This window comes from Ambystoma mexicanum, chromosome 4q, assembly GCF_040938575.1.
Source record: "Ambystoma mexicanum isolate Mex_15411 chromosome 4q, UKY_AmexF1_1, whole genome shotgun sequence".
Taxonomy (NCBI): Eukaryota; Metazoa; Chordata; class Amphibia; order Caudata; family Ambystomatidae; genus Ambystoma; species Ambystoma mexicanum.
In genome coordinates, this window is record NC_090928.1 from 139,109,647 (window position 1) to 139,132,762 (window position 23,116).

The 23,116-nt window shown below is 44.3% G+C and overlaps 1 protein-coding gene across 9 annotated transcripts in view; it reads left to right on the top strand.

The window, feature by feature from the left end:
- The window catches only part of EYA4 (EYA transcriptional coactivator and phosphatase 4), an 818,352-nt gene that overhangs the window by 679,019 nt on the left and 116,217 nt on the right, over positions 1-23,116 (top strand). For all 9 annotated transcript variants that reach the window (XM_069607662.1, XM_069607666.1, XM_069607661.1 and 6 more), the window contains one exon: positions 8,514-8,580. In XM_069607662.1, the coding sequence (XP_069463763.1) occupies positions 8,514-8,580 (67 nt within the window). The remainder of the gene's footprint in view (positions 1-8,513; positions 8,581-23,116) is intronic.

Here is a 23,116-nt window from a genome sequence, read left to right on the forward strand (position 1 = left end):
CTAAGTTGAAAAGTAATTATTCCTCCTTTTTAGCTTTTAAATGCACAACTATTTCTTGTCATCCCATGTGCACTGCTGCAGTTTTTAAATCTGTCCATGTGTAATGTAACGTATTTCTTTAATATAACAGTTGAAACAACATGAGCATCCCTTCCGTATTGTCCATGCATAGGCCATTATTTACCATGGGAAACCGATGTGCCCCTTAATACTCAGTCGGCCTTTCCATTTAAATGTCAGTTAATTTGTGAAAAATTAAGTGTCTTTCTCCACTTGCACACTTGTCCATTCTAGTAGAATTTAACTTGGCCTGTTTCTTTCCATGTCACTAGCCCTTAAGTCGGAAAAAGAAGTGTTTTGGACTGGCCTGCATTTTCCCATAGATAGCACCAGCCAACTTCACTCTTAAATAGTGGCCTGGCCTCTTTATTTCTGACATTCAGGGGCTATCTTTTACCCCACAGATCTCCATTGGTGGAACACTGATAGCTGTAAATTTCATCATTTAAGTCATTGCAAATGAAGGAGATCTCGAGTTAGTGCAACTTGCGTCAACTGAGCACCTATGAACGAAGTTGTCTTTAATGCCGAAGAAGTCAGTTCAGCCTTTGCCAAGAAGAACTCCACTAGGGCAACATTCATCAGTACAAACGCCATCATATTTCGCTCTTCTGCATTTTTTTCATGCTTTTTTGATAGAAAATCCTTATTTTGTTCAATTTGAGCCTGTGTGCTCCATCGTCTACTCAACCGATCAACGGGGACCCATTTTTTGGCATCTTTCAATGCCCCTAAAGGGCAACATCGTCAAGTGTTTCTTCTTGGAAGCTTCCAGAAGACCACCAGGCCTACACAGCACCAGACCCTGTTGGAGGAGAAGGATGGCTCTTCCCTCTTCAAGCTCTGCGCCAGCTGCAGTTTCCAGAATGTGTTCACGGATGACAAGCATTCCCAGTGCTTGTATTGCCTGCACCCGACGCACAAGGAAGAAGATTGTTAGATCTGCCGTGGCTTCACCAAGTGCATAATGAAAGATTGACATGTTCGGCTGGTGACGCGGTTTAAGGCCAGGGCCTCTACCCCGGGTGGTTCAAAAGGGCAGGCCGCATCCAGATCCAGCCAGCCAGAGCGGGCTTCTAATACCTTTGAGGGTGCTCCATCCGTGGGGGCCCAAGACAAGGCCAAGCACCATGAGTCCACTCTCGTTGGGGTCACCATGCAAGCGCGTCCCGTGACGGGCAGGGTACATTCATCGTCTCAGTCTACCTCGGTCCCCAGTCACCACTCAAGCTCCTCGTCCAAGAGAAAGTCAGCTACCCCAGGGAAACTGCGGGAGAGACCAAAGAAGGCCAAGCAGGATAAGGTGCCCGACCTGCCTGTGAAGGCCCAGATGGCTCAGGTCAAATGGTCTTCCTCAGTCGAGTTGGTGTTGGCCTCCCTTTCCACGGCAAAGGGGACTGACCCAGTCCAGGGTGCCGCGGAGGCGGCCAGAGTGACTCTCCCTGCCAGGCGGGAGTCTTCGTTCAAGCCAATCGAAAAGACTCTGGGGAAAAGCTCACCCCGGAAGAGAAGAACAAAGGTTTCCTGTACCAGCGCCAGGAGGCAAAGAGGAAAACCATTCTGTCAGTGCCGCTCCTGGATGACGTCTGGGATGAGGGGCTGGCTCTGCTGAAGAACCCCTCCTCAGCCCCAGCCAAGAGGGACTGCCTTGAAAAGAAATACCGGGTGGCAGAGTTTGCGCTCGAGTGTCTGCGGTCCCAACCATCGCCGGACTCGGTGGTCTCGGCTGCTGCCAGGAAGAAGTCGGCAGGTTCGTCATCATCTTCTTCATCTGCACCACTGGACAGCGAGGGGAAGAAGTTGGATTCCATGGGTAGAAAGGTCATCTATTCTGCGGCGATGACGGTCAAAGCGGCTAAAGCCTTAGCGATTTTGGCCACGTATGACTGGGAGCTTTGGTACAAGATAGCCCCGCTCCTTGATTTTCTCCCCGATGACAAATTGGTTGAGGCATTGGAGATCCTTCAGGAAGGAGAGGTGGCATTGGACCACGCCATCACCGTGGCCCTGGACATTGCGGACACGGGTTTCCGCCAGATGAGAAACAGGGTTTGCTTTCATCGTCGTGGCTGGCTCAAGGCCACCAACAATAGGCAGGAGGTCCAGGCGAGGGTCCTGGACATGCCGTTTGACGGAGACAACCTGTTTGGGAAGGCCATTGATGAATCCCTCCAGGCCATCAAGACTGACATGTAGATGGCCCGTGCCCTGGACACACTGCAACAGGACCGTCCATCCTTTCAATCCTCAGGAGGGAAGTTGAACAGGTCATCAAGGGGTTTTAGGGGGAGCTCTTTCACTTATCGTCAACCCTCCCATTACACGACCCAGGAAGCCAACAGGGGTCACTCCAAGGCCTTCGGAGGTGGCTGCCGTTGTCGTCAAGGCTCCCTGGGCGGTGCACCGGCCTCCAAACAGGACTGAACCGGCCAAGGCGTCGTGCACCCACCACAGCACCCCGGTGGGTGGCCGGCTGGCGAACTTAGTCAGCCTGTTGGAGACCATCTTCACTGATCGATGGGTGCCGGATGCTCTCGCCCACAAACGCACCTTGGAGTTTAATGAAAGTGTCCGCAGATACCACTGGTGGCCCGACAGGAACAACACATCCCTCAGCTGCTGCTGGAGATCCGGGCCATGTTAAGAAAAGGGGTGATGGAGCTTGTTCCAAAGCGACTCTGGGCCTCCGGAGTCTACTAAAGAGAGTTTCTCGTAAGAAAGAAGACCAGGGGCTGGAGACCCATCCTTGATCGAGGCGACTCAAAAAGTACATAAAGTCCCAGAAGTTCGAGGTGGTCACGCTGCAGCACATGCTCGCCAACTGGAGGAGAGAGACTTCCTGTCATCGTCAGATCTGGAGGATGCGTACTTCCCCATCCACGAAAAGTTCCTGCGCTTTGTCGTACAAGCAAAGCATTACCAGTTCAAGGCTCTCCCCTTTGGACTGAAGTCAGCGCCCAGAGTCTTCACCAAGTGCCTGGCTCTGGTGGCGGCCCATTTGTGACTATAGGGGATTCATGTGTTTCCTTACCTTGATGACTGGCTCATCCGGGCCTAGTTGAGGGACATCGCCGTCGATCACACGGCGAGGACCATCCAGCTGCTGATGGACCTGCGGTTCTCGGTGAATTATGCAAAGTCCTACTTGACTCCATCGCAGGACGCGCTGTTCCTGAGATACAGGTTTAACACGGTGTCCTGCCTGGTGGCGCCATCAGAGAAGAGTATAGAGGCCATCTTTGGCAAGGTGCAACGGCGGTTAGCACTGAATATTGCCACAATGAGGACCATCAAGTCGCTGCTCGGCATGATGTAATCTTGTATATGCCTGATCCGGCTCTGCAGATTGCGGATGTGTCTGCTCCAGGAATTCCTGGAAGCCCGTTGGATCCAGGTGTCCGGAGGCTTCCAGGACAGGATCGCGCTCGACCAGGAGTTCCGTCGAGCGATAAGGTGGTGGGGCGTGCGCTCTGACATTGCCGGAAGCACATACTTCCAGAGCCCACGTACCAGGAGACGGTCATGACGGACGCTTCCCTGGAAGGATGGGGACCCCACACCAGCGTCTTCATGCCAGAGGCCTATGGCTGCCGGAGGAGAAAACTCACATCAACGTGCTGGAACTATGGGCAGTGTTTTGGGCCCTCAAGCGCAAAGTGGTGAGGGTCTTCACGGACAATACCACCACAATGTTTTACATCTGGAAATAAGGGGGCACCAGATCCCCAGCGCTCTCCAAAAGGGCACAGGACTTGTGGCATTGGGCCATCTTCCAGGAGATGTTCCTCATTCCATTTCACCTGGCAGGAGTAAAGAACACCGTCACCGACTCTCTCAGCAGGGAGCTGCGCTCTTGCCACAAGTGGAAACTTCAGCAGGATCAAGTGGACAACCTTTTCCGCAAGTGGGGCAGTCCCCTGATCGATCTGTTTGCGATGGCGACGAACACCAATTGTCGGAGGTTTGCCAGCAGATTCCCCCAGCTGGTTAGCATGGGGGACGCATTCTCCTTCCCTTGGGAAGGCCTCTTTCTGTACGCATTGCCCCTGTTGCATCTACTGCTACGAGTCATCAATCAACTCAGACGGTACTGGTGCAGGATGATGCTCGTTACACCAGTGTGGCCGTGGCAGATCTGGTACCTGGACCTTCACAGCATGTCGGTGTCCCCTCCAGTCAAGCTGCCAGTGGTCGCAGATCTCCTTGCCTTGGAGTGAGGCGCAATTCTGCACCACCACCCTGTGTCGCTGAACCTGAAGGCCTGGCTCCTGCAGTGCTAGAGTTTGGCGGTTATGAGCTGCCGGCGGACTGCAGGGAGGTCCCCGCCAGGGCCAGGGTGTTGTCGACTTTGAAGTGCTACAGACCTAAATGGAAGCGTTTTGCAACTTGGTGCCTATCACAGAAGATTAACCCTCTGAGGGTCACGGCACCCCAAGTGCTTCTGTACTTGTTGTCGTTGGCTAAGTCGGGGCTGAGTCACACCTCCATCAAGGTGCACATGGCGGCTATCCATGGCTACACACATTCTCCAGGACAATCTTCTTTGGTCGCACTATCTCATCACAAAGTTCATCAAGGGACTGTTCCATTTGTTCCCGCGGGTCAAGGCTCCGGCCCCGGCGTGGGAACTCAACGCGGTACTGACCAGGCTCATGGGGGGCCCCCATTCGAGCCTATGCATCAAACTCCACTCAAGTTTCTGTCTTGGAAGACTGCTTTCCTTGTGGCCATTACCTCTGCCAGAAGAGTTGGTGAGATCCTGTCCTGCAAGCAGCCTTATTTGACTTTCCACAAGATGAGGGTGGTGCTGCGGACACACCCCTCCTTCATGCCCAAGGTTCCGTCAGAATTTCATCTCAACGAACGCTTGGGGTTACCTGTGTTTTTTCCAACGCCTTTGTCCCAGGCTGAAAGGACTTTGCACTCGCTGGTTGTGGCTCGAGCGCTGAAATTGTATGTGGCCTGCACAAAGAGTTGCCGGAAAACTTGTGAACTTTGGCCCTGTGAACCATGAGAAGGCCCTGTCCAAGGCTTCCATTTCCAGGTGGCTCTCCGGCTGTATCACTCATTGTCGCTGGTTGGTAAACCGACCGTTGCCTTGCCCTCGGAGAGCCCATTCCACCAGAGCAATCGCTGCAACGATGGTGTTCCTGTCTTGTGTGCCCCTGCTGGACATTTGCAGGGCTGCTACATGGAGGTCAACTCACACCTTCATGAAATTCTACTGCGTCAACAGGGATTCCAGGGAGGAGTCTAGAGTCGGCCAAGCTGTGCTGCGCAACCAGTTTGCTTGAAGGAGAGCCTGGTGAGGAGGTAAGAGTGATTGCTTCTGTTGAGACTTGCCACCTCGCGTGGTTGTGTAATTGTGTATTACTGTTTATTCTTTATTCATGAGCATGTGAATCCATGCCAAACCCCGTGCTGGCGAAGGAACATGTTATTTACCTGTAACTGTTGTTCTCCAGCATGGGTCTGGCATGGATTCACATGCAAACCCTCCAGCCTACCCCTCTGTGGCTCTTCTCTTTGTCCTACTGATACTTTACGTGCTACCAACATATGAAGATGGCTGCCAGAGGAGGGGCTTAGAGAGAGGGCAGTCAGTGGCTGGGCAGTATGGCCAAAAGCTCAGTGATTAGTTTACAGGAGAAAGACAGTTTATAAACGAAAGTGAAACTGTTTTTTCTTTTAAAGTTTTCTGGAAATTCTTTGTGTGAGCCACATAAAACTTCAGCGCTCGAGCCACATCCAGCGAGTGCAAAGTCCTTTCAGCCGGCAACGAAGGTGTCAGAAAAAACACAGGTAACACCAAGGGTTCGTTGAGATGAAATTCCAACTGAACCTTGGGCATGAAGGAGGGGTGTATCCCGAGCACCACCCTTGTCTCGTGGAAAGTCAAATAAGGCTGCTTGCAGGACAGGGCCTGGATCTCACCTACTCTTCGGGCAGAGGTGATGGCCCAGAGGATTCCCAGCCTGATGATGGGGAATATTCATGAGCATGTGAATCCATGCCAGACCCATGCTGGAGAACAACAGTTAAAGGTAAGTAACTTGTTACTTATTGAATGATTAAAACTCAATATTATTATAGACCCCTGATGGGGCATTTTTTTATTTTGGCATCATTGCATTAAATTTTTTGGGTTGGTACTGTTATCTGCTCACAACCTCCTGAAGATATAGCCTTACCACAACCTGAGCTCCCTAAAGAGGCAAGCCGGGTATACCTTTTGGGCCTTGCCCGTTTCACCTTCATGATTGGGATCACTGCTGGTTTAGTAATAGTGAGGGGCTGAGTAGGCGGGTTAGCCACTTCTCATTCCTGTGCTCGTGTGGAGCAGTAGTCATTTAGCCACTGGTGATTGCATTGCTTTTCTCATGGATGGGCTAATAAATATCTGTAAGCCGTATTTAATTGATTTAGGCCACAAAGATGGGACACAAGTAGATTTCATCTACTGTTTGTCCCTTTTTCTGAAACATCACATGCTTGCAACACTTTTTTTTGCAAACCATGAAAAGGAAATGTTATGTTACTATGCTTTTATACTGGAATAGTGCATAGAAAAATAAACGGCTGCAATAAGCCAGATGCCATCATTATATAAAGCACACACATCTTTCCAATGGGTATTTATCTATATATAGAAATGGATTTCAACAGTGGGTACTATGTGCTATACTTGAGTCAGTTTATTTCCCTTAGAATAGAGTTATTTAATTTAAATGTTTTATCTTCAATAACCGGTCCTTTTTGTGAGCTGAACATTGTACCCCAATTCCCAAGACTCGAGTACTTGTTAAGCCCCATCTCGGTAGCAGAGGCACACTAACACAGCTCTGACTGCCACCAACTTCTATCGCGCTAACATTTTCTTTTTAGCGGTGCCTTAAACGTAAAAACATCCCACTTTTGGAGTCTACTGTATGATTTTTAGTTAATGTACGGAAACCTTCGAGTAAACCCCGTCTGAAGCGCCAGGGCTTTAAAATTAAGATTGATGAGGCGGGAACGGCCACGCCGCCTCGTACTGTGGCCGGCTTTCATCTCGCTTGACGGCAATGGGGAGCAGATGGCAAGAAAGACCCACCCCGTCTGCCCAGTATGGATTTGCTCCGAAGGGACTGGCTCGGCACATTCAGAGCATATATTTGGACTACATCTGTCTACACCGGGACAGATGGCAAAGCAAGACGACTTGTCCAGCCCCTTTGGAAGCTGACCAGTTGGGGAGTGCACTGGGATTATATTTTAATTGGACTCCCTGTGTTATTGCTGCTCTGCATGCTCTATTAGAACAGTCAGGTGTTTTTTTGCACTACCTCTCCCGGCTTCGCATAGTTAACTTAAAGGATTGCTTGTTCAGAATTGCAGCGCCCAGTGCATGTACCTTTTGTTGCAAGCTTAAGAATTGTTTTTTTTTTTATTTTAATATATAACAATTGGAATAACCATCTAATCAACCCCGGACAACGGGCCTCATTACACGGAAGGCGGTAAGGGTTTACCGTTACCGGTAAACCCTTATAGCCTTACTACGAGGTCCCTTTGCGGGTCCTCCCTTAACGCCTGGTTTTTACAGGCGTTAAGTACGGGACCCGCAAAGGGACCTTGGTGCTAATTACGGTACCGCAATTTGCGGTACCGTAATTAGCACCTTCACCATTAACATGGAGCCCTATGGGGCTGACTGGCAATGGTGAAGGGGCAATGGTGGATGGCGGAATTAGCGCCCCCACACACCTTGGAATATGGCGCTAATTCCGCCATCCACCAAGGCGGACCCGGTAAGGTACCGGCGGCAGCCATAGCGCTAATAGCGCCATGGCTTACCGCCTTCCGTGTAATGAGGCCCAATGTGTCTTCTCCATTTTGATTCTATCTGTCGCATAACCTGTGCCCTTTCCAACAAGCCACGAATAAGCATTTGATTGCTACAAAATGCAAAGTGTTAATTGTTGGGCGCATACACACCAACATGACCGATGCTTTCAGGATATGCTAGTCCAGCCTTAGTTTTTTTTCCCTTTGCATTTTGGGACTTGTAGTTCTGAATTTGTGAATTTGTTGTGGTGGAAGAGCAGGACTGGAAATAGCCCAGGATATTTAAAAAAAAAGCCTTATGCTGGACTATCATCTTCCAAATGGAATGGGGTGACCTGCATCGTATTGGGAAGGCTATTTCCCCCTCAAAATCCCCACATGTATGAAATACGAACCGCTAAAGCATGGCGAGGAATGTCATGAATGCGCATTGCCTGTAGTTCCAAGAGTTATGGTGCAGTTGCGGAGCTATGCTGCTCGTTGCTTTTGCATTTTGATGTCAATCTCCTGTTTTGTGTGGGGCTCTGAGCTGGCAGATATATTTACGCAGTCAATGACTCTGGTAGTGAGAGAATGTTAAATCTTTATGTCACTAAGTTTTGTGAGCTTGTTTTTGTGTTTTACAGTAATCACAAGCAGTGGCTACAGTCCAAGATCGGCACACCAATACTCTCCTCAGTTATACCCTACCAAGTAAGTGACCAAACGCTTCCCTAAGCACTTGCACACCCAGCTCCATGCCAGTCAGGCTGTCGAAATGCACTTTGCTTGTTGTGGCAGCACGATTCTTTACCATTGACCATGCTGGCAAGGGTTGATGGGAGTTGTAGTCCAAAACCTCTGGACAGCCAAGGGTTGCAGACCCCCTACTCCACAAAATGTAACCAACGAAATTACACACGTGTGTCCACTTCTCGTTAACGATGTTAATGTCCACATGGTGGGCCCTTGACCACTTCTAAGGACTTTCAGAGTTGGAACCAAGGCACAGCGCAATGATTTGCCCAGGATCACAAAGCTTGATGGAGATGGTGAGATTGAGCACATGACTATGATAAAGGTTTTGTTCAGCCAAATATGTTTGTTCATTGTGGCCACATGGTTAAATCTAGTACTACATATTGGTGGGACCATAAGCATTTAATCTAGTGTCTCCTGTTCTTTGCTTATTATTTTTTGTAAAGAATTTGGCTCATAGATGCTTCAGATATCAAAATGATATTTAGCACCTTGTAAGTTATCTTGTACAAGGGTGCTGGCAGCATCACGCAAAATATGTAGCTGAGGGTGGCAAGACATCCTGGTATTGGGCCCGCTACTCCCCCTGTCCCAAGAGTTATTTTTTATTTAAAAACACTGTCCCAGTTTTGTGGAAAGGGAGGGTGATAGTCCAGTTTTATTTAATCGCCAACAATTATAAACGAAATAAACATTATCTTTTATTAATTTTGCCATCTTAGGATGGACTCGAACCCTAAACCTTCCAGGTACCAGCCATATGCATTAACTGCGTGCTTCTCAGACCCTGGCTGAGAACCAAGCACATAGTAAGGCATGTAATGTCACACAGAGCAACAGCTCCTTTGGTATTCACGTTCTTTTATCAACTGTCACAACCTCACCATTTTTATGCAGGTATAGTGGGATGGTGAGGGGGGAGGTCGAGCTGAGGGTGAATGATATTAGTCCTACTTTTGTGTTGTTGCCATGAAAATCTGGTCACGCTAATGTAGCTTAAGAAATCGAGAGCCTTTAACTGCCGGCAACCTGCATTTCCCTTTTTTGGGAGGATGTCCGAGTTAATGAGGGTGAAATGGTATCTTGCCACATTATATTGGTCTCTCGTTCGTCCTACTGTGTCTAGCTTCTACAGGATGTACAAGTAGAAACGGGGCAGCCACTAGGTGGAGCTCTTTGTGCTTTCATAGACATTGGCAGGATACCTCGGCTCCTCTGACAGGGACACCATTGAAAGCTTTTCCTAAATGGCGCACTCACCGACCCCATCCAATAGTAGAACCTGCGTGTCTACATCTCATCCTAAATCCTTCAGCTTGTTGTAACTGAGAACGTGAATCTCGCGCGTCGCTTGAGCTGGCAGCATTAGGACGCCGCTCTGCTGGCTTCCTGGCGACGCCGCAGTTGGCAGCCAGTTATCGAGGCTGGCGTGAATGCTTCATTTCAAAGTGAACGCAAAAAATTCCGTATTCAGACGGAATTTGTTCATTGTTTCAGATTGATTTGTGTGCGGAACATCATATACGCAAACGGGTATTGGTTTTCATTTTCGGTGAACACCTCATGGGATGTGCACTGCGCTGGTTGTGCTTTCAGACTAATTGGTGTAATACTCCGAGAGAAATAGACATATTAAGAAAATGCCCGCCAAATTTATCCATTGGACCCTGTAGCCAGAGCTTTCACTTTACTATACAAAATCAGTAGAATGTCCAAACCTCTTTCCCCCTTTTTAATTCATATTGTCAATTCAGAATTTAGGACGTACGTGGCCAAAGATACATTTATGAATTGGAAGTCACAATTGTAAAAAAAAGATTTACCTATGTTTACCAACAGGTGGTTACCCGCTTCTACTGCAGCGTTCAACCCCTACTACTCTGTGTTTGCTATTGCCTCTACGTATCTGGTACCGGAAAGGTGTGTGCCTTGTGTCGATTAAGCACATGTTGCGACAGTGTGTTTTACAATAGGTAAATTCCTCTGCCACGTGCATAGCTGCCCCTGGTACAATAGATGGCGTTTCTCAGTGGGATTAAAGCAGTTCACAACCATTTGAAAAGGTAAGCGCTCCACACCTGTGATGAGTTCCTTTGCTGTTTGCATCGAGAGATACCCATGGAATGGGACCCAAGCCAAGCCTTTTCGCTTGGAGTTATGCTGGTCTTTAAAAAAAATATTCAAAGTCTTGTGGTGAAGAGTAGGGGCCAGATTCTGAAAAAGTAGCACAAATGAAAACGGTGGTGGTAATGCACTCATTTCATTTGCGTTACTTCTAGAAATACGTAGGGTGACCTTATTCTCCAAGGTGACCTGCGCCTTTCAAGAGGGCCTGGATAATAGCAAAACGATCCAGCCACCTTGCATACATTAGTGTCAGGAGCCTGTTCCCCAACACTAGTGGATCACTGACTCCCAGCAACAACGTGGTTTCTGGGAGTGCTTTTCACAGAGGCAGGTTCTTAAAGGGCCTATCACTGTGCAAAGCATCAAAATTAAAAAAAAAAAAGCATTCCTACTTTTGTTTGAAGGATAGAAATGCAAGTGGGAGAGCAACGTTTCAGGCCACTGTTCTACCACTTCAAAGACAATGCATGAAAGGTTCAGAAATGAACATGTGATGCACTGCATCTTCCCCTGCACCTAGTCCAAACAGGCACACGCGAGGGACTCCCATTGTATTTCAAAGCACATTCCATTTTAGGATTCGGGATGCACATTGAAATGCAGAGAGGCCCCCCTTTTTTGAGCAAAATGAAAAGGGTACCTGAATGTGTCCATCCAAGATGCATACATTGAGATGCCCTTTCTGGATTGGGGTGCACCTTTTTTGGCACAAGTGAGGTGATGCTCTTAGGTGGCAATTTGGGTTATATGTGAATTTACTGAGTGGTACATTTCAGAGTAGGCAATTCTTTTTTTATTTGGGCCCCCCAACCCCTGGTTTTTCTACCCTTTTAACCCATCCCCACCCAGTTGAACCCCTTACCCCACCATCATATATATATTTAATTCACCTTTTCGATATTTTGGCTTTCAGTGAAACATACCACTCTGTTTTATTTTCGGTAAAATTACTGGGTACTGGAACTGTGGCATGTTCTTCGTTGGTTGTTTGACCTGCATTGCAATTCCCACTGTTTCATCAGCTAATCATTTATCGCAGGGCCCAAGAGAGGGAAAGATGGCGCCCCAGGCAAAACCAAGAGCTCTACCATGTCCTCAATAACAAAGAATGTCCGCACAGCAAAGTATTCGTATTGTGAACTGGCTGTCTGCCAGCATCTTGTTCCAAGAGGATTTTCACCCCATTCAGCTGATGTTGTAGCTAAATCACACACTGAGTTTTCTGAGAACAAGGACCCATTCCCTTAGAAAAGGACTAAAAATGTAGCTTGCTGTGATACTTGTCGCATCTCAAAGCTTAAAAATAGAAGGTGCTAAACTAAAATCAGGACAAACTAGCAAGTGCTCCAGAATAGCAATTTTGTTATTCATAGTAAAGGGCCAACCCACACTAAGGGCAAGATGTTAGATTGGTTGCCAACAAGGAACCTTCACCTTGGTCCCCTAGATATCAGACCATGTGTCTGGTCGTACCGCTGTTTTTTAAATTTTGAACTCATTCTACCGACTAACTTAGCTCAGAAAAAGAACGTGCTTGAAAAAGTAATTAGACAGACATGTTAACAATGTGCATGCAGGGGAACTGTGTGGCCAGGCTTATGGAGGCCACCTCAGATTCCGACTCTCCACATACACTGGCAGCCAACTATGAAAGTTACTTGACTGCCTTACTAGATCGAGTGGCCCCCAAGAAAGTAAGGATAATTGGAGAAAGATCCAATAATCAGAATTGGTTTACATCGGCCCTTACTGCTCGTAAACAAGAAAAAAGATAGAGCAGATCCTAAGATAGACAGCAATCTAAGACCCATTCAGTGGTGGACTGGCCCATGGAGAAATCTGGAGATTTCCCAGTAGGCTTCTGCACCCAGGGCCTCTTTGAGTGGTATTTCCAAATGTTCCCATGGGTTAAGAGTTGGACTTGCTGAAAATGTATAATATGGGGCCACTCTGAACATTATTTCTAGGGCCTCTTTTTAGTTCTCAGTCCACCCCTGGACCCTTTACGAACGTTCCTTTTTTGTTAAAGATAGTCAACAAGATCGCAACTGTACAATTTGAAGGACATTTGGAAGAATTGGCTTTCTTACACCCGACATAATCGGGCTTCAGCTCCTACCACGGCCCCAAGTGTGTTTTGGTGGATCTGCAAACCCATATGCTGAATATCATTGACAAAAGTAAATTGGGGCTGCTGATGTTATTAGATTTATCAGCAGCCTTTGACCTCATGTATCACAAGAAGCTTATTAATACCCTGTCAAGTATAGGGTGTTGTTCTGGAGAAGCCATTGCATGGATCAAGTCATTTCTTAAAAATAGGAAGTCAAAAATCTGCTGGGGAAATGCTACCTCGTATCCAGCATTGATTACTTGTGGTGTACCCCAAGGCACCTGCCTTTCTCCGGCACTTTGCAGTGTGTACATTCGCTGCTTATGTGATCTACTTGAGCACATGGGAGCGCAATTCACAAATGATGCTGATGCTGAGTGGGAACTACAACAAGGATGCAGAGAACATTTCACATACTTTTGAGAAAATCCAAGAATATATGACAAAGAATTGGCTTTGACTGAGCTTATTTTTTTTTTTTGGCTCAGTCCAGGCAAGCGCTAAGTTGGGAGCTCAGTAGTCGGGGGTTCTCCATTGATAACCAGCATATTGATGTAGCAAAAAAATTGAACATCTTAGAAGTCTTTTGAAGCATCTTGGGGGCCGATGCCCAGGTAAATAATGTGGTGAAAGTCTCAATACCACCTGAGATTGCTGAGGCTAGTCAAGCCATATGTCTCTACTAAAAACTGTACAACATTGGCACTGTCGACTATAATGCTGAGACTTGATTACTGCAGCGCTCTACTGAGCGATGCTAGCAAAGGCTGTATTATGACTACACATTCTGCAGAACGATGCTGTTCGCATCCTCAAAGGTGTATCTAGGAAGGAACACATCACCACACATAGAAGTGGCCTGCATTAGTTGTGGTTGCGGCCAGAATTTGTTATAAGATCAATATACTGACGCACAAATGCCTCTATGGACTGGCACCGTCCTATCTATGTGAGAATTGTGCACAGCTGCAGTCAACACGTGTGACTCTGTCTAGTAATGCTATGTATTTTAACCTGTCCTCGAGTGTGCCAGAGGAACCTGCCCATTCTTTTCCAGTCCAAGTGGCTTTGGCCTAGAATAAGCTGCCAGTGGATTTAGAGACGAATCTACTAACCTTTCTACTAACCTTTCGTAAGCATCTGAAAACTCTACTGTTCAGTTGATATGCTTACCTGGTCTCTTCTCTTTTTTAGGATGTTTTTGTCTGTTTTTTGTGCACCCTGATGCCTTTTGGGCTCCGGCGCGAAATAAATAAGCCAAAGACGGGGGTCTTTTAAAAGGGTTAAAAGGGTCAAAGGTATACACCCGACTTGGGCTCCAGGCAAGGAACCCTGCCCCAGGACACACAGCATCACTTCCTAGAAGGAAAAGGGCCCATTTGTGAAACAAGATCACGGCTCTTTGACAACGCATTGTCCATGAATGGACAGCCTCAAGAAAAATCACATGACTCATCTACGAGCCACCATCCATGAAAGGAGACTTCATCTAGGTCGTGTCTTAGGCTCACGTTGTTATACTTTATTTAGGAGCCATGTTTCAGTTTAGCAGATAAATTCTTCTTGCTTTAAATAATGGACAGGGCTCATTCAACCTTTGCACGCTTATTAAAATCAGAGACTGTGGCATTTTCAAAACAAATGAACCGCGAAAACCCCACACACTATTATTTCTAATGATCATAACCTGTCTTTTCGTGCTGCACAGATTGTTAGATCCGCTGTAAAAAACACAGTTGCAATTCAAGAACTTATTTTGTCTGCAAATTTAGTTCTGCTTTTTACAACTGAAACATGGTTTACTATTCGTTTTACTGCACATTTTCACAAGCTTGTTACTGACAATTTCCAAATGAAATGTCTAAATTGTGACCACTAGAAAAGGGGGTGGGTGGGCACGCCATCATTGTCAAGTCATTCTTGGCATTGTCTAATTTTCACTCTCTGAATTGGCATGAGATATCTCACATTTTTGCCTGTACTCTTTCCATCTCATCCAATGACTCCTACAAATTAGTTCTTTCGTATCGTCCCCCATGCCGTATTTCTTTTGAAAACTTTGATCTCTTTCTTGGTACTGAAGCTCTTCGTTATGTTAATTCTGGGAGATTTTAACATCTGGTGTGACATTCCTGAAGATCCAGAATGTATTACGCTCAATGGCATTCTGAATCACATGACCTCTCATTACTTGCAGTCAAGTCTTCCCATACATATTTGTATTTAGTAATGTTTAGAGGTTATGTTTTATCTCACCAAGAAAATATTCCAATTTTTTTTGTCTGATCGCTTTGTTGTTTGTTTTCTCATCCTGATATATCAAGTAGGTCCTCATTAAGCTCCCCGGCTACCATTACTCTATCACCTAGTAAAAAAGATCTTATTAGCATTACAGGTTCACAATGGACTTATGAATTTACATCGGTCTCTACCGAATCTAACTGTGCAGACTACTAACAATCTAATTCTACATAAAAATAGCAATTCAACTGCACCCTTAAAACCATTAAAAAAATGTAAAACTGAAAACAACTTCTAGTGCTCCCAATCATTTAGGAATCTCAAGAAAGAATACTATAAGTAGTAGTGCTGGCTTAGGTATTACCCAAATTGTTCGTTTACAATTGTTCAAATGACACAATTGTTCGAATAATAGGGGTCCTAATTAACCTTCTGCACAATTGACCGTATGGTCATTTTAATATATATTATGGGTTGGGTTGGTGTAATAATAATATAAGGGGATTGGGAGGGGTGTTGGGGTGGGCGTTGGATTGGGTGGAGGGCTGCGGGGTGTTTCCCCTGCCTATGTATCCTAATTGACCGTTTAAATTTGGTCAATTGTGCAGAAGGTCAATTGTTATTCGAACAATTGACATTCAAACAATTCGTATACAACCCTGGCTTAAGGCCAGAAATCTCATTGATTACCAGGCTGATAAAACAGCACTGAATTCAAATACAAAAGAAATCTCGATTTCTATACAATCAGATTGATCTCACCAATAATAGACTGAAAGAACTCTTGCCAGTAATAAAAACACGTGATTACCCCAGAATGCACAACATTTAGTCTTCCTCCTTCGCCTAAACTGACGAATGAATTCTATGAATTTTTAATGAATAAAGTCAATCTCATGCGATCTAATATCGACTCTCAGTTTACAAATCATCAAATTTGTAGGTCAGAGACCAACATTGTTAGGTCTTCTTTATCAACGTCCTCTACATGTACGTTTAATCCGGTTTACCTAGAGGAAATTGAGCTATTAATTTGAAAAGTTAAACCCGTTAATCATAACTACGACCCAATCCTGGTCTGTCTTGCTTAACAGCATGCTCCTTTATTAAGTGATGTTATCACTGCCTTTGTTAAATGCCTGCATGGCCCAAGGTCATGCGCCCTCTGACCTAAACAAAATCTTGCTTAACCCCTTTACATAAAAAAAATCATCACTGGACCACAATCTGCTCTCCAATTATCAACCCATTGCGGGACTGATATGGCCCATCAAGATGCTAGAAAAAATAATGATGGTGCATTTGCAGAAATTATTGGAAGAATATGGTATCCTCGACACCTACCTGGCCATGGGACTGAAACTGCTCTGGTAGCATTTTGGGATGATATTCTTTGGGCTGTTCACAAAGGGGATTTAAGCATGTGAGTCATGCTTGATTTATCTGCAGCGTTCGACAGTCGATTTTGACATTATTGCCTCTGGACTGTCTAAGGTGGCTTTTGTATCTGAGAAATCCCTAAAATGTTAATTTCCTTTTCTATCAAATTGGACAAGAGCAAGTTAAAATGAGAGCTTATTATTCCGCTGACTCTCTACTTGTTCCGTGTGGGGTTCCACAAGCGTCCTGTCCCCCCCGCCCACTGTTAAATATCTGCATTCGGCCATTGTTAAACATTTTTTCTGAGTTAAATTTAAGCTGTCATTCCTATGTGGATGATACACAAATCTTCATCAGGCTGAAAACTCTATTCTTCCTTGTTCCCAGTCTGTCTTTCGTCTTCTCTACTCCACTAAAACTGCTCTCCTTTCTGTTTGTGATTACTCTAAACACTCTTCTCTTTTGATTCTATTGGCTTTATCGCAGGCTTTTGACACTGTGGTTCATACTCGTTTCCTATCTTATTTTTCTTCTTTTGGGTTCTCTGGTTTTGTTTCATCTTGGTTTTGGTTATATTTACCTAACTGAACGTATTCAGTATCTTGGGCTGGGTCCTCTTCTGACACTCTACCTCTTCTTCACAGCGTTCCTCAAGGTACTCTATTAGGACCTTTTCTTTTCTCTCTCTCGCTCTCTCTCTCTCTAAACATCTCCTCTTGCTGCCATCATCTTGTCTTTTGGGGTATCTCATCATGTCTATGCTGATGATAGCTGTCTTTTTCGGTCCTTTTATTCCTTTTCAGCTTCTACATAATAATCTTACCTCTTGTCTTCTACCTATTAAATCTTGGATGCTACTAAAATTTCTATTCTCTTTTTTTCCCACTAATACTATTCCTTATCCTACTCCTCCCCCTTTTCACATTTCCTCCTTCACAACTACTTAATTCATCTTCTGCTCATAATCTTGGTCTTTATCTTGATACTATTGATACTTTTCTCATCACATCTCTTACTTCACATGCTTGTCGCTATCATCTGTCTATCATTTGAAAATCTTGTCCATTTCTTACATTTGATGCCACCAAGCTTTTGAATTCTTCACTTATCTTTTCACGATTATTCCTTTGCTCTGGCACACTCTTTGGACTCCATGTCTCTTGCTTGATCCATTTAAAGTCTGTTATCAGTGCATGTATTCGTCTCCTATACCTTCTTTCCCCCTGTAACTCAATTTCTCCACCATTTTCTTCTCTTGGCTTGCTTTCGTTTCACTCTTGTCTCAAATTAAAACTTTCTTTCCCTTGTTTTTAAATCTTTCTATGGCCTTGCGCCTTTATTTCCTTTCTTGTCTCTTTTTATTCTCCTGCATGTGTTTTGTTCTCATTCTCAATTTTGTATGATCAGTTCCTCGTCCCCCCATGCCCAATCGTTCTATTACCTCTTACTCTCTATTTCGTACTACTCCTAAGACCGATCTTTTTTGATTAGAACGACAATCATGAATACATCTTCGTAGTTTTTAACCCTGCATGTTATTGTACTATTAAGTGTGTTCTCTGTTCAGTGCTTTAGTGTAAAGCACTATGTCACAAATACATACACATATACATGCATTGTCCTTGTTTTAATGAATGAGTTGTTATTAATATATAGCTTTCTCCAAAGATGTGTACACAGAGCATATTTACGTACAATTCTCACCCACTAAAAGTTGGTCCTCATTTATCAACCTCGGAAGGATGAAAGGCCGAGTTGGCCTGCTGGGATTCGGACCAGCAGATCACACACACATTGCAGCAGTGGGCGCTCAACCCGCTGAACTATATTACTGTCACACTTTATTTTCTCCAATATCAATGACCCCCCATTGGTATCTGAGAAAAGTTGCAAAAAAATCAACATTAATATGAGTTAGATTTCAATGAATCCCCCCTAGATATTTGTGAGTGCTGTGAGTTTCTATTATGTACATGTAAATAAAATACAAGCATGGGTGGGTTGCCTCTAAATCTGCACACTTTAGTTGATTAAAGCTGTAGTGTCGATTTAGAATGCACAGCATATTGATTTTAATGTACACTTCGTATCAACCCCTAATTATGGTTTTCTAAAAACAACTATCCCCCTTGGATGATTTGGGTGTAACTACTTCAACGTCTTCTCACTTAAAATGAATGTCATTTGCAAGTTTTGATTGATCATTTAAAATTTCATAATTCTCTATGGTAATGGAAGTGGTTTAGCTCAGCTCCCTTTATCCAAATGACTTTTATTATTTTTTTAAATGACTATGATTTCATTGGTTCTGATTTATAAACTCTGTTAGGCTTTAAGGTGTTGGCCATAGGCCCACAGCCTTGGTTATTTCCAAATCTGTGAAAACCTACAGGGTTCAATGTATTTGGTTTTGTTTGCAATGAATTGTGCACCCTGTGCAGAAATGCTATTGGGTTCCATATTAAATGAATCATCCTTTGGTTTTGAATATGCTCAGAGAGCAGGAGCCATTTCACACTGACCTGCCATAATGTTTTACTTACATTTAACTGGATATAGTTTATCATGCTTTCTGTGTGCAGGTGAATGCTATTTGTTCTACACTAAATCGATCTAACTTGGGTATGACTATAATTAAACAGCAGGTTGCATTTCACACTAAATTTGAAAAGCATTCTCTTTGGAGCCAGTCACTCTCAATGGCTGGCTCTCCCAGTTCTCGTTCCAAGGACTTGAGAGAAATGATTGTGGAGGGTGTATATCTAATTGCATTTGGGCTTTGCATATTCCCATTTGGATAATTCTTTTATAACACAGTGCCAGGAAGCTCCCTCAAAACCTCAGGGTAATCTCCCCAGTCAGCCCAGGCACCTCTGCTTTCTGCTTTAACCACATCTGAGGAATCAGGCCTGCTTCAGGTTAAATCTACTTGTCTTCCTGTTAGACAAGGCCCATGGTGTTTCTCATCATTCAAGATGTCATCCCACCTCAGTGCTCACCCACTTGGACAGAGGTTCCCCTTTCTGCAGCCTTCACAATTCCAAAGTTCTCTTCTTATTGGTCAAATCTACCCATTGGCTGGCTTAACAGGAAGACACTCCCAGGCAATGTTCCCGCTAAGCTTGTGCGCATGTGCGCTTGCCCAGCTACCTCCTGGGTTCCACTCAGAAGAGTTTAAGCAGTGCACATAGACAATTCCCACCTGCTCAAGAACTGGAAAGGCACAAGCCACAGCCATTTTATGTTGGTTGTAATATGAATAACGTTCATGCACCAGAATTTCTATAGACAATGGTGCCTTAGCAAAAGCGTCACCCACACCATGTAACCCAACTGTCAGTTCAAATATTGGATACTGACTGTAAGTAAGCAGGCTACTTGGTTGTGTAACCTCTTACCATTATACCTATTCTATGTCACACAGGCACTTTCAAGGGGTATCTTTGGAAGTTAATGGATTATAAAACGCAAATATTAATGTGCCCTCTAAGGATTTCGAGTAGGCAAATACTGTTTTCAATCTCTTCTATGTTGGCATAACTAATGTTACCCTTCAAATGTAGAGCAACATTACAATATCATCTACTTGCTATACAAGCGATTATGGGTATGCAATATGCCTGGCACTACTCATACATTCCATTAGGGCAATGAATATTCAAATAGCTGCATTCCTTGTCACACATCCTGCATGCTCTCTAGGTTTTCGAGTTCCATGGGCATAAACCTTACCAAATGCTATGGTAGTTCTCTCCTATACAAAAATTATTTCACTGAACACTTGTATAATCCTAGCCAACAATATTAGGGAATGTTGCAAACAATCTGGTTTGCACTGCAAAATAATTGTGTTTATGTATGTTCATGACATTTTCTTAAACTGCCCATAATGTCATGGTGAGGCTTTCAATATTTTTGCTTCCAAAGTTTTGTGGGTATGCAAATATCCCAGAGAGTTTTTTTACTGCCATAGTCCGTCACCTTTTATAGAGATCTGTCAAATAGTATTGAATGTCAGCACTCGATCCGTAGGTGAGAGGGGAGGGCACAGGAGGACACTCCTGCGGAGAGGGTGGGGGTAAAGAACAAAATAGCAACTTTAAAAAAATCCCAGTTAGATGTTCGGGCAGTACAGTATAGTACAATGAAGGACATCTGTTGTTTATTTGCTATAAGGATAGAACTCTAGTAACAGCCTAGGAAACTGTACCTTCTGTTTCTTTCAATGTTCAGCTGCTGAGGGCTTTTCAACATAATCATTGTTTCCGTTTTTAGAGCCTCTAGCATCCACATGCATTCTGTTTAATGGATAACAGAGAAAAGCAGAAGATAGACACATGCTTACAAGAGAAGGCACTCGATGTGTTGTACATCTAAGCATTGCTGCTATTAACTTAAGACACTCTTATGTGAGTTTCTTCAAAGAGGCGGCAGTGAGGGTCTCACTTAATTTCGTCTAGGCTGGGTCTAGGCTGGGGGGTATAGGGGAGAGGACTATCGGCTTATTACGTGCCCAGTCATTTCACCTCCTATGCAATGGTTACAAACAGGAATCAGATTTTGCTCCTTACTTGGAATCAAATTATATTTTTAGGGGGGATAAAATTAAGGTTCTTTCCTCTTATTTGTCTTGAGATAGGGCAGTAATATTATTAGAGCTCCTTTCTTCTTATGCCAGAGCGCTGTTGGTTACTGATTCCAAAATTTCAGTGGAATATTGTGTGTAGAAGAAGGAGGTAGGCTTTGATTTGTTCATTGTTTCCAATTTTTTTGTTGGCCTTATTTGTACTCCATATTTTTGGGGAGTGTAGTAGGATGGTATGTATGCCTCATTTGTAGGGCTTGCTTTGAGTAAGTGTTGTCACTGCTGTGTCCCCAGGACAATATAATGTTGATGGTAAGCAGTGGCACAGGAATCATGATAATCATACCTGCGTGTAGTTATTATGATGCAATTTACCATCCTGACACATTTTGAGGCATGTTCTCCTGTGGCACATTAACTCTTATTGGCATGTTTTCTGGCACACTCATTTTAGCTGTCATTGTTTCATCTTAAAAAAATATATCATGTATGTCTTTTCTGACAGCTATATCAGTTGTGAGGAGCAATATTTGTTTTTTGTAAAACACTAGTGTTTTTCCCCGCAATGGCATAAAACATGTTCTGTAATGTCTTTGAGCAGTGTGAACAAATTAATAGCCACATCTAAAACTATTGCTTAATACTGAGCATACAATATCTTTTGTTTCTGTTTATACACATTTTTCTGGGCATAGGAGTACTTTGGCTAGGTACTGTGTCAGATCTTGAAGTCTTGGACTGGTTGTTAAGCTCTCTTTATAATCACATAAAACATTTTGTTAGCCTAGATCTTCGGAAAAATTGCTGTATCATGCACCTTTTTCACTGATTTGTAAAGAATTGCAAAGGTTCGGAAGGGGATACATCTCCTACAAAATCTCTTCAGAGATTATAGTTAAATAACTACCCATGCTCACAAAATAGCTTGCCTCGTTATTCAGTTGCGCACATGGAAAATAATGTGCGCATGAAAGCCAACCACAACCGCACTTCGAGAAAAATAATTAGAGGGAACATTGCTCCCAGGAAATAGACCCCTTAATTTCGTAGGTTAAATATATTTTGAGTATGTGACATGGGTGTATTTTTGGACTCATAAATGTTCTACCGTAACTTCCAGTAGAAATGTCTCCATCAAAGAAATGTGCATTTTTTAGATTACCATGATAGGCCTCGCAAAAACCTACCTGCCCCCTCCAAATAATTTACCAGTTAGTAAAGCTGGTAAATGCATTGCTTAATTGTGGCGCTTGGTAATTCCTTGACCACAGGGCACTCTGACTTGAGGGATTAACTCTATATTGCAGCATATTGTTCACTAGTGAACCACAGCAGGCAACTCACAATACCCTATTGGATTACCAGCTCTGGTCGCCAGACGGGTCATCTACTTGAGCCCTCGCAATCGAGCCATGCTTTTTACCAGCTTTACTAAACTGGTATGCACAACTCAGGCCTTTCATTACCCCAACTTGGGATATCCCTCAGGCGCAGATCAACTCCTCTATAGGACAAAGCTTAGCATGCACATTTCTCTTACTCTTAGCAACCCCTATTTGTGTGACCACTTATTTTAGTGCTTCGCCATCATCAAGCTGTCTTCATTCTCCTCTCCACTAATCCAATTGGGTACCAACTAGGTCCAGCATCTGATAGTACATGTGCACATACTGGGCACACTATTTCCCAACCAATCACAGCTACACACAACTTTGTCTTCCCCTTAAAGGTCTTACTAAACAGCATGTGGGACACCCATAATTTTCCAACCAGTATCTGACAACCCCTTTCGGCAGATCAATGGCAGTTTTTAGTTCATTGCACTCCATGCACAACCAAGCTCAACTCAACTTATACATAACAACCAGAACCTTAAAATACCACAATTAATTGACTACTTATAATTGGTTACCTTTGTTCTAATGTAGGCATCCAAATGTATCATGCGTGTGACCGGTGTCTAGTCAAATGGTCGACGGACAAATGGTCGACACAATTTGGTCGACAGGACAAATGATTGAATTTTTTTTTCATTTATATATATA